Source organism: Panthera uncia (assembly GCF_023721935.1).
Source record: "Panthera uncia isolate 11264 chromosome A1 unlocalized genomic scaffold, Puncia_PCG_1.0 HiC_scaffold_17, whole genome shotgun sequence".
Taxonomy (NCBI): domain Eukaryota; kingdom Metazoa; phylum Chordata; class Mammalia; order Carnivora; family Felidae; genus Panthera; species Panthera uncia.
The window spans coordinates 39,095,434-39,107,573 of NW_026057577.1; the positions used below are offsets into that span (position 1 = coordinate 39,095,434).

At 41.1% G+C, this 12,140-nt stretch overlaps 1 protein-coding gene across 2 annotated transcripts in view; it reads right to left on the reverse strand.

The window, feature by feature from the left end:
* The window catches only part of JAKMIP2 (janus kinase and microtubule interacting protein 2), a 68,175-nt gene that overhangs the window by 16,655 nt on the left and 39,380 nt on the right, over nucleotides 1–12,140 (reverse strand). The window contains exons 15-19 of one of the 2 annotated variants that reach the window (XM_049649442.1): nucleotides 11,370–11,435; nucleotides 6,393–6,461; nucleotides 3,044–3,121; nucleotides 876–1,079; nucleotides 327–450 (exon numbers count right to left, since the gene is read on the reverse strand). In XM_049649442.1, coding sequence (XP_049505399.1) covers nucleotides 328–450; nucleotides 876–1,079; nucleotides 3,044–3,121; nucleotides 6,393–6,461; nucleotides 11,370–11,435 — 540 coding nt within the window. In that variant the 3' untranslated portion in view covers nucleotide 327. The remainder of the gene's footprint in view (nucleotides 1–326; nucleotides 451–875; nucleotides 1,080–3,043; nucleotides 3,122–6,392; nucleotides 6,462–11,369; nucleotides 11,436–12,140) is intronic. The other variant, XM_049649443.1, reaches the window with a different exon arrangement.

Here is a 12,140-nt window from a genome sequence, read left to right on the forward strand (position 1 = left end):
TTTTGGAATCTGCTTTTTGACCAGGGCCTTAGTCCTCACCTGTCAAGCTAAGACATGAACTAAGAGATGGAATTAAGAATTTTGGCTATAAATGAATATTTAGTGTCTCCAGAGCCTTCCTGGTCTAGATGGGTCACATCAATCAGAGAGGACTCAAGTTGCGTAGGAGAGGGTAGCACAATGGTTATACGCACTGGCCTTGAGTTATGCACAACTGAGTAGATACTGGCTCTGGTGCTCGCTATCTGTGTCACCTTGGGCAAATGACTTAAGTACTCATGTCTTCAGTATCATTATCTCCTCAATGGGATAATAAGAATACTTACCTTAGTGGGCTACTGTGAAGATTAAATGCAATGATGTAAGCAGAGCCCTTAGTTTAGTTCCTGACATAGCAAATGCCAGTAAGTAAGCGGCAGCTTCCAGGCTTTGTTGTTGTTGCTGTTTGTTCTGGGAATAAAGAAAAAGGCCCTTGTTCTCTTTTACCCTATTCAGATGATCTGATCAGGCTAGATTATGGACTGGGATGAGTAACAGGAGGAAGCAGTATTTCTGTCCTGGGGAGAGTCTTGCTTCCTTGCATAAGGGAGCTAATCAGGCTCCAGGAGACCCAAAGGGTATCTCATGACAAAACAGCTTCCCGAATAGTAGCAGTAGGCAATGCTTCTGGAATGCCAATTTTCTCAAGACTGAATCATTACCAAACTGTCATCCTGTCTCTGAGTCTAGGCGGCCAACAAGAGTTCTGTATCTTACTCTCCGAAGATGGTGTACAGCCCTGGGCTTCTCTCACCCACACTCCATACCACGTACTTAGTACTAAGTCCCATTTGCTTAGTACCAACCCTACAGAGATGCAGTGGCTCCGTCCTCACCTGATGGGCTTGCTGTAAGAGCTCCATTCGCTCCTGAAGAATCTGACAGTCATACTCTCTGCTCTTCCTCAGCATCTGCCGCCGTAACTTTTCTACCGCTGTCCTCAGCTCTTCTTGCTGTTTTTCACTTAATAATTCACCAAACTTGATAACGGTTTCTTGCTGCAGAGCATTGTACAAAGTAGCTTCTAGTTCCTGGATTCTCTGGCAAACAGAATTAGAAAAGTCTAACTTTGGAACTTAGCATGTCTGGTGGTATGTGAATGGAGACACTTGCGTGTGGGGGAGAGGGGAGTTATGGATTACTGGAGTCTTACGGGATCATAGCACTAAAATCAATCTCAAAGCTTATCCAGCCACACTACCGTTTTGATAATCCCCTTTGTAAGACTCCGTGAGTCATCGAGCTAACAATACCTGAACTTCTCTGATGATGGGGCATCTGTTCTTTTTCTTGGGATCCTGTCCATTTCACACACCTTTCATTTTTAGTAAGTCCTTACTTTGTTATAAAAATTGTATAACCTTCTATTCTCAAATGTAGCTGAGAACAGATTTGTGCTCTCTTCCATCTGATAGCCCTTCAGATATGTAGACATCTATCACGGTGGCTGTACGTTTAGAAACAAGCACTGAAAAGTGGTCTGAGTTGGAATACTAAGTTGGGGATCTATTTCACACACAAAATGCCACCTCTCTTCCACATGACACACATACGAACTTGAAGATGGCTTTACAGTCTCCCCATCTTAAAATACAAATTAGGAGACATGATCTGAAAATGGCCTGGAGTCTTTGGAATTGGTTTGTTTTTTTAATATTCTGACATTTAAAGCTGCTTTAGCTATAAAATGCCTCCTTGAGTCTTCTCTGTTTTGGATGAAGAATCCTTATATCCTTATATTCCAGTTTTGTTTTGTTTTGTTTTTTAAACATGCTTCAGATATAGTCACCAAAATCTACAATCTTACCTCCTGTGACTTTGACAGAGGTGAATGGTCATGCCTTGGTACAGAGTATTTTCCTAGCTCTTGTTTCCAAGTTCCTAGTTCTTGTACTCGACTGAACAGATCTCATCTTTTTAACATGACATGTGTCTGAATGAGTACTTGCTCATGGGACACATAAGCACCTGAACCTAACCATGTGTAGGTAGAGAAGGCAAGGATAAAAGGGTAGGAAGGGAGAGGAGAAAGTGCTTCCTTCTTTATTCTCTCGTGACCAACTCTCATTTTTCTCCTTTCCCCATCGAGCAGTGCTCAGAATCTCTTACTCATTTTGGAGAATACTAATTCATCTCTGTTACAAGCAGGGGCTAAGTGCTTCATTCTTATCCCCAAAGTGACTCAGGCTGCTTCCAGGAAAGCATTATAAAAACCTCTACCAGCAACTCCTTGAAATGTTCCCCTTTTAAGTTTGGTCTTTTTCTCTTGAGTCATTATTGTGAATTAATGGTTGGGGGGGCAGTATATGAAGAGAAGAAATGCAAGCTGTTGTACCGTATTAGGAATTATGTGTTATGAATCTGTCATGGGGAATGAATCAAATGGGGTCCTCAGTCCACACAGCCTTCTGTGGGGGAGAAAAGGCACAACCCATCTCCCGAACAGCCTCACTTACTGTGGCTGGATTACAGTAGAGAAGGCCACAGGGTCTGGAGTCAGAACTGAGCACTACGTGCTTGCTCTCTCGGGCAGAGTTCTTTCACTCTCCAAGCCTTCATTTCCTCATATGTAATACAGGAATGATCATATTACCTGCACCCCAGAGGGTTGTTGTGAGAAATATGTGAAGGAAAAATATACACAGCAGACATTAAATGCTCTACTCTTCTCTCACTACGTGAGGCTCCCAAACAGTTAGATTTAATAAAATTTCTCTTTCATCTACAGTACCATCCAACCTGTCTCTCATTAAAGTATTTTGTAACAGACACTTAATTTTTTTATATGAAGCATAATTAAGTATGCATTACATATTATAAGAGTAATATAATGGGAAATAGGTAGGGATGTATTTATTCTACAACCAGAACTGGAAACCACTGAATAAATGAGCTTGCATGTTGTGGTCTATTCAAGTACATGGCGGGACAAGTGAACCATGATGCTTCACTCCACAGCACAGGACTGTGAACTCTGGGTGTCCTGAGTGCTTGCTGTACCTACCATATATGCTTGGTCGAGAGCTTGTTTTCTGTAATCTAGTTCTTCCTCCAAATAGCCTTTTATTTTGCAGAATTGTTCCTATAAAAAGGATAAAGAGAAAAGACAAAGCGATATGAGCTTACATGATAAAAGATGAAGAGAATGATAAAGAGAAAAGAACTTAGTTTACTAGAAAGTGGTATATAAATGGTATTGATGAATGTTTCCTCTAACTCCCCAACAAGACCAGTCACTAGCATTTATAGGGTCAAAGATTCTGTTAGGAAAATAGTTCAACTTTCATAGTCTCACACAGAGAATGTGAAAATCAATGGAAAGAAGTATACAAGATATCATGAACAATCCACCACATGGAATGCTTTCAAGGATTTTTATGCCAGTCCAAGAGCACGTGGTTAAGGACAGGGTTACTAATAACTATATCTGTGCAAATATATTGTGAGAGTCTATTTTTGTAAGAATGTTTTGAAATGTAATATGCACAGTTGTATATAATAAAAAATGATTCAAAATTATCTGTGCACAATTAGCAAACACAAAGGTGGATAATGATGTGGGGGGATGGCAGCTATTCCACCCACAATGTCACTTCATGAATGGGCTTCTGCTTCTGCCACAAAACCAGTACGAGCTGGGACCGAAATCTGAAGTTCCCTTGCTTGTCCCCAGTGTCTGCATGCCTGGTCTCACATCGCAAGCATCTTTCCAACAGCATTTAAAAATATAACTTTGTGGGGCACTTGGGTGGCTCAGTCGGTTCAGGGTCCAACTTCGGGATCAAGGTTCATGAGCTCAAGTCCTGCGTCAGGCTCTGTGCTGATAGCCTGTAGCCTGTTTTGGCTTCTGTGTCTCCCTTTCTCTCTCTGCCCCTCCCCTACCTGCGCTCTATACTCTCTCAAAAATAAATAAACATTAAGTGTATATATATATATATATATATATATATATATATATATATATATATATATATATATCTCAAGACCTCGTTTGTGAGTTCGACCCCCGCATCAGGCTCACTGCTGTCAGCCTGTCAGCGTGGAGCCTGTTTTGGATCCTCTGTCTCCTCTCTCTGCCCCCTTCCCACTTATGCTGTCTCTCTATTTTTTCTGTATTTGACTCCTCCGTTGGTTTCATAGCTAAAATTTTTAACTGTACTGTCCATTTTATATCTCTCAAGGCTACCAGTACTGTAGTACAATATTAATGAAAAAATAAGAAAAACATTTAATATTGGTGTTCTGTCACAGAACTCATTTTGCTCCATATTTCAATGAAATCATAAAATCATCTGACAGAGCAAACTTCATCACTTTGAAAGCTCTGCACACTTTTTACCTCCTTTGAATGTCATAGCAGCTCCATACAATACTCCAGGCTGATATTTTACCCCCACTTTACAAGTAGTGACAGTGAGGCTTTTTTTTTTTTTAAGTTTATTTATTTTGAGAAAGACAGAGACAGTATGAGTGGGGGGAAGGACGGAGAAAAGGGGAGAATCCCAAGTAGGTTCAGCTGACTGTGTAGTCAGCACAGAGCCCAATGCGGGGCTCAAATTCACAAAATCATGAGATCATGACCCGAGCCGAAATCAAGAGTCAGACGCTTAACCAACCGAGCCACCCAGGCACCCTGCAAGTTATTTTTGTTATAGGATTCCCTAACCAGATAGGAATCACTACCTGTTTTTCAGTAGTAATAATAATAATGACAGTACAGTTATAAAATCCTATGTATTCCTGTAAGTTAAAATGAACAATTCCTGTGCTTAGGGATTTAAAGAAATATTTACGGTAAAACACACAAAATTACTCTTAACCATTTTTAAGTGTACAATTAAGTAGGGTTAAGTATATTTACACAGTTAAGCAGCCAATCTCCAGAATGCTTTTCATTTTGCAAAACTGAAACCGTAGCCATTAAATGACAACTCATTTTCTCTTCGTCTTCACTCCTAACGGCCATTGTTCCTACTTTCTATTAGTCTGACTACTCTAGATACTTATGTAAGTGGAATCATACATTATTTGTCTTTTTGCGATTGGCTTATTTCACTTTGCATAATATCCTCAAGGTTCATCCACATTATATCATATATTAGAATTTCCTTCCTTTCTAAAAGTTTTTTTTAATGTTTATTTTTGAGAGAGAAAGAGAGGGGGGAGAGAGAGAGAGAGAGAGAGCAAGCAGGGGAGGGGCAGAGAGAGAGGGAGACACAGAATCTGAAGCAGCTCCAGGCTCTGAACTGTCAGCACAGACTCTGACGCGGGGCTCAAACCCTCAGACCGCGAGATCATGACCTGAGCCGAAGTCGGACGCTCAACCGACTGAGCCACCCAGGCGCCCCAAATTTCCTTCCTTTCTAAAGCTTTAATAATGTTCATTGTATGTACAGACCACATTTTGCTATCCATTCATCCAGTGATAGACTCTTGGGTTGCTTCCACATTTAAGCTATGGTGAATAATGCTGCTGTGAGCATGGGTGTACAAACATTTCTCTGAAAACCTACCTTCAATTATCTTGGGCATATTCCCAAAAGTGGTATTGCTGGATTATACGATAATTCTATTTTGAATATTTTGAGCAACCACACCGTACTATTTTCATTAGCAGCTACACATCATTTTATGTTCCTACCAACAACGCATAGGTTCCAATTTCTCCATGTTCCCACCAACACTTGTTATTTTCTGTTTTGTTTTGTTTTGTTTTTGATAGTGGTCATCTTAATGGGCACAAAGTGGCTTGGAGATTTTTAAAATCATAGTTATACTCATCATTTCTGTAATTTTTACTCTGACTATACATGGTGGAAAAATTATTTAGCCTAAGAAAGAAATCACCTAGTTGAATTTTATTCAGCATTAGTTTTAGAAATATTGTAAAAATACAACATATCTTTGAAGAATATAACTTGAAATTGTGGGATACTTTCAGGAATTTCATTCCCCAGTCTGTACACCAAATAATGCGAAGCTGCAAACTTTCATTGGTGCCAATGAAACTGGTAGAAAACAGTTGTTTTCCATTTGCCTTGACTATTTTTCTTCATTTAAAAAAAATTTTTTTTTTTTGAGAGAGAGGGTGCAAGTGATTGAGGGGCAGAGAGAGAGAGAGAATCCCATGAGGGGCCGAGAGAGAAAGAACTGGGGCTCACCTGAGGTGGGGCTCAAGCTCACGTGAAGCAGGACACGAGCTCACCCTAAATGGGGCTCATGCTCACCTGATTCGGGGTTCCAACTTACAAAGTGTGAGATCATGACCTGAACTAAAGTCCGGTGCTTAAGCACTGAGCCACCCAGGTGCCCTATTTTTTGTCATTTTTATGATGCCTCATCTTTGGACTCACCATGTCACTTTCCAATTCCATCATTTTCTGGTGCAGGGCAGCCTCCGCTCCTTCGATTTGCTGGATCCACTAAGGAGTAAACAAGGAGTAAACAAAAATGTCTGACATCACTGCTTGACATGGTGTATATGGTGCAGTCTACTAAGTTGCTTTGTCTCTTCCTCTTTTTTCTCAGAGAACTGAAGTGGAAACTCGGTGCGTTTTATCTCTTAGTTCAGGAAATAGAGTTATTCATTCATTCATTCATTCATTCACTCACTCAACAAACGCATTCACTGATGTCGACCATGTGTCAGGCACTGCACTAGGTACAAGGGCTTCTATGGTGAGTAAGACCAACATGTTTTTTGCGCTCATTAGAAAACATCATAGGAGGCTTTCTTGGAAAAGACAACTGCGCTAGAGTCTGACGATTTTGAGTCAAAGATGATTAGGCAAAAATGACGGGCAAGTTCCAAGCAGAAGAGATATCCAATTCTTCGTGGTTGGGGGAAACATAATGAAAGTCAGAAGGCCAGGTGAGGCTGGAGAAACGGCCATTTTTCAGGGTATGAAACTGACTACAGCTAAGTGTTGAAGAATCATTTTTGTTGAGTGGAGGCATTTTAAATCACATTTAAAAACTTACCTTTCCTAACACTTAGGATATATCATCCTGTTATATGGCACTGACGTTAACATTGATCAACACCCTGAGTAAAATCAGATTTTGAATAATAAGATTGAATAAGATTTTGAGTAATAAGCTTACCACATATATTGCTTAATAGAACATATTATAACATGTCTCTCCCAAGTTAAACATCAGCTTATCCCGTAAGGAGGCAACTGGGCATAATAATTGTGGGGGTTCTACAGGCAGAGTACCCTGGGTCTAATCCCAGTCCAGGATTTTCATGGCTGTGTGGCCTTGAAAGGTTATCTGATTTCTCTAAGCTTTAACTTTCTTTTCTGTGAAATAGGGTTAATAATTTGAAGAATTACAGGATGTAATTAATGGAAGACACTATGCACAATGTACTGCATGTACTGGGTACACAATAATTCTAGTTCTTGGTTAACATTCATCCATTCATTTTAGAGAGAGAGATGAAAGCATGTGAGCAGGGGAGAAGGGCAGAAGGAGAAAGAGAATCTTTTTTTTTAACATAAATTTTTTTTAACATTTATTCATTTTTGAGAGATAGAGGCAGAGCATTGAGCAGGGGATGGGCAGAGAGAGAGAGGGAGACACAGAATCCACAGCAGGCTCCAGGCTCCGAGCTGTCAGCACAGAGCCTGACACGGGGCTCGAACCTGTGAACGGTGAGATCGTGACCTGAGCCGAAGTCGGACGCTCAACCAACTGAGCCACCCAGATGCCCCAAGGAAAAAGAGAATCTTAAGCAGTCTATATCCTCAGTGCAGAGCCCGATTTGTGGCTTGATCCCACCACCCTGGGATCATGACCTGAGCTGTTATCGAGTCATATGCTCAAATGACTGAGCCACCCAGGCACCCCAACATTTATTTTTATACATCTACACTGTTAGGAATTTGCCTCAATACTAGTGATTTCATTTCAGTTTATCTGTGATAAATTATGTGGTGCACTGAGCATTTTTTAAAAATATTTATTTTTGAGAAAGAGAAACAGCATGAGCAGGGGAGGGACAAAGAGAGAGGAAGACACAGAATCCAAAGCAGGCTCCAGGAAAGAGACTGATGCATGGCTTGAACTCACAAACCACAAGATCATGACCTGAGCCAAAGTCGGATGCTTAACCGACTGAGCCACCCAGGTGCCCCGAGCATTTTTTCTACATACTAAAGCCTGACATTCACAAGGCGACACCATGTCCAACAGCCTCTTAGCTATAAGAAATGTGGGGAAAGAATAAATGCACAGGGAGACTGAGGACCTACTCTCTCGGTTCTTGTACATATACGTGGCCTCCCCTTGAAACAGATTTCCATCCGAAATCATGGGTAGTCTCTGCAAGTGCAGACCATCAAGCTTTATTAAAATGCTGCCTTTTACTTGCTGCCCATTTATCATTGAGAAACCGTATTTTTAAGTATAGTAAATTAAAGCAGTTCAGTCATGGGCTTCAGATACAGACTTGTGTGTTGACTTGTAGCCCTTCTGACTTGTGAAGCTTGACACAAGTTACTGAATAGCCCACACCTCAGTTTCCTCATGTGTAGAATGAAAACAGTGGATAAATTTAGGATGGTTGGGAGAACAATGACATTTGTCCAGTACCTGGCCCATAACATGTTCTCACTTAAGGTTACTGCTCTTACTCTTATTAACACAAAGTCACAATAGGATTTCCTTGTTGGAAATTTGTCTATGTTCAATCTCTGGTTATCAATTATACTCCTAGACAGCAGAATGCTATCCAAGGTTGTGGTATTCATAAGTTCAAGGCTGACATTTAGAATTACTTGGAGATAGACATGTTCATCTGTAAATCCCAAAGGTAGGAGGCAACACTAACTTGTGAACTGCACAGGCTATGAGCACTCTAAGGACAGGTTTGCATCTTGTGCATTTGGTTCTTCACTTATCCCTTCAGTGCTAAGCACACTGTCATCACTCTAAATGTTCAACTGAACCCTCATACCGGTCTTGCAAAGGAGGTAAGTGGAGGCGTGAACTAATTCACTGAAGGGCTAAGAGATCAGCTCCTACAGGGTCTGTAAAGGGCACTTCCTGCTTTCAATAGAATGGTTGAGGGGAATTGTGGTGCAGTGGAGAAGAAGATCATGGACTCCGGGAACAGACTGCTTGAGTGTGAATCCTGACCCCATCATTTTCTAGCTGTGTGACTAGGGCAGTTACCTGCCTTCTCTGTGCTTCAGATTCCTCATCTATAACAGTAGTATCAAGAGAAGTGCCAGGTACAAACAAAGCACTATGCAAGTGTTAATTATGGTTAAGTTCAAGTTGCATCGCATGCACACAGGGCAGGGAATGGAAGAAAATTTCCATCAATCTAAGTAAATGTGAGGCACACAGACCCATTTTTCCTTTACTTTTTCCTATTCCTACTTTCTTTTTTTTAATGTTTATTTATTTTTGAGAGAGAAAGATAGAGCGCGCGCGCGCGCGCGCACATGAGTGGGGGAGGGGCAGAGAGAGGGAGACACAGAATCCGAAGCAGGCTCCAACGTCTGAGCTGTCAGCACAGAGCCCGACATGGAGCTCAAACTTATGGACCTCGAGATCCTGACCTGAGCCGAAGTTGGATGCTTAACCAACTGAGCCACCCAGGCGCCCCAGCCTATTCCTATTTTCTTTTCCATTTCCCTAATCTTTCCTTCGCATCCTAGTCCTTGCCTTTTACAGAAATTGGCCCAAGTTTTCTTGATATCCCTAAATTAAGCTGACTTTTCTTTCAATAAAGAATTGTAGCCCTTCATGAGTCCAATAGAATGCGACACTGGCTATTGCTGCCAAATAAATGTAGCAGATATGGGAGTACAAACTGTATTTTCTTCATCAGCGTGGCATTGGAACACTGTCCTGTGGACATTCACAAAGTCGCTTACTCATTCCCTCAGTAAATACTTGCTGATCACCTGTTAGATGTGCTGGACTGTTGTGAAGAACTAGGGAAACAAAGTGGAATAAACAGATACCATAGTTGCCCTCATGGAGTTTAACGTCTAGTGGTAGGTAGTTGTGGGGCATATAACAACAACAAAAAACAAGCAGCCACATTACAGTTGTTAAAAGCCATAGTAGCAGATGCACAGGTCACTGTGGAAATACAGAGAAAAAAATACCTAACAGGGCTTGGGCGAAGAAGAAGGCTACCCATGTATGGGGATGTCTAATGGTTAAGATTGAGCCACACAAAGGGAGAAAAGGAAGAAGAAAGTAACTTCTAGGCAAAGAGAACAGCCTAAGGACCAAGGGATGGAAATACTGATAGAGATGGAGAAAGAGAGAGAGAGAGAGAGAAACAGAGACAGAGAAGACTGGGACACCAAAAGGATTTGTATATGGCTGGCCCTCAGCTAGGGACCAAAGAAACCAGTGGGATCCTGGAGAAGCAAGCAAGAGCCAGACCTAGGGACCCTCTTGGCAAGTTCTAGATTCTGGAACTTATGTTAGGGACAATGCAAGGTTATTAATGTGTTGTGGAGAGGGAAAGTGATGGGTCTGTAATTAAATTGCAAGGGAACTAAGTTTTTTAAAAAGCAAATACCAGGTACTATTTCACATGTATATAATTCCTTTTGTTATCTGATACCTGGTCCATACTAAAATCTCCCCAGGTGTCAGCAAAATGTCTTCCCCCCCCCCCACTTGGTTTCCCTGAATCAGTATCCAAAAAAGGGATTATTTTAATAATTTTTAAGTAATCTTTTATTTTATAGCAGCCCTTCCCTCTTCAAGTATGTGCTGATTCTCAAGGCACCCTGAACACAGCCACTTCTCCGGCTTCTCCGATTGGCTCTTTCCTCCTCTCTTCCTGCCATTTACCAGGTTAAGACACAAGGGGGCCAGAGCACACACTCAGTGTTGCTCAGCTGACAGTCCCCAGGTTGGACTTTCTGAATCGTATAGCCATGAACCACCGCCAGGTTACAGAATCATCTGGGAACAACTGCTATGTGCACATCCAGGGAAAAGCCCATAAAAAGAGCCAGGCTCTCTAGTTTACCATCTCTCAACAAAAACCTCTATTGGTTTCCCAGCTTGGGAGGGACTGTGTGGATAATATAATCCAGAAAGTTTTCCATTTTGTAAGAAATACATATTTTTAAGAGACTACAAAGCAAGAATTATCCACCCACCCCAAATCACACTTTTCTTTAGTGTGTTCCCATTCTATTGGGGTTGCATCACCCTGAAAAAAAGACATTTATTAGGTATTCAATAACACAAAGTCATGTGCAAAGAGAATGTCCTTCAACCCTACCCTAGTCTTCAGGGGTTAAGCCAGACACTGAGATGATCTGAATGTTAGTATGATGTATTACCTTTTCTGCCAGGGACAGCACAGTGCTGGCCTGAATTATGGCCACTTGTTCTTCATTTCTTAAGTTCTGTCAAAAAGAAAAAGAGAGAGAGAGAGAGAGAGAGAGAGAGAGAGAGAGAGAGAGAAAAGAAAATAAGCTGAAGACACAATATTTACACTATCAGAAAATACTGCCTACTGCCTGTTATAGATACTCTTGCCTATGCATGCATGAAGGTTAACAACTGTTCTATTTCACTTGGTAACAATTCTTAACAAAATGTTCATCCAAAACATGTAAAAAGTACATTAGATATGATTTTTTATATCTCTAAAACGGACTTGATTTTGTTTCACAGTCGTTTGATGTGATTTAATTGATTCTGTTCTCTCCTTTGATAATTTTTCAAGGCAAAAAAAAAGATGGTGTGACTCTTTCAACCTGCATATGCATCATTCATCTAGTATCTCAATGAATGGTCCTCCCACTGAATTAATATGCCTTGACCCTGCCTGGAAGGTGTTTTTAGAAAGAAAAGAGATTATAGTTTCCTGGTCCATTTTTATGGGGCTGCCACCAACCCTAGTATTTAGCAACATTTGCAACTGCATGACTGATTAATTTCACGCTGGATGGCTCCAAGCAACAGTGAGAAGGTAATTAGCTTTAATCACTGCAGATGTGGTCGGCATTCAAGCCTGAAACCAGCCAGCGAAGAAAAGGACTTTACCAGTTTCCATTTCTGCCACTACCTTCCAGAGATCCTTAGGACCCCTCAACTAACTTGTTTGA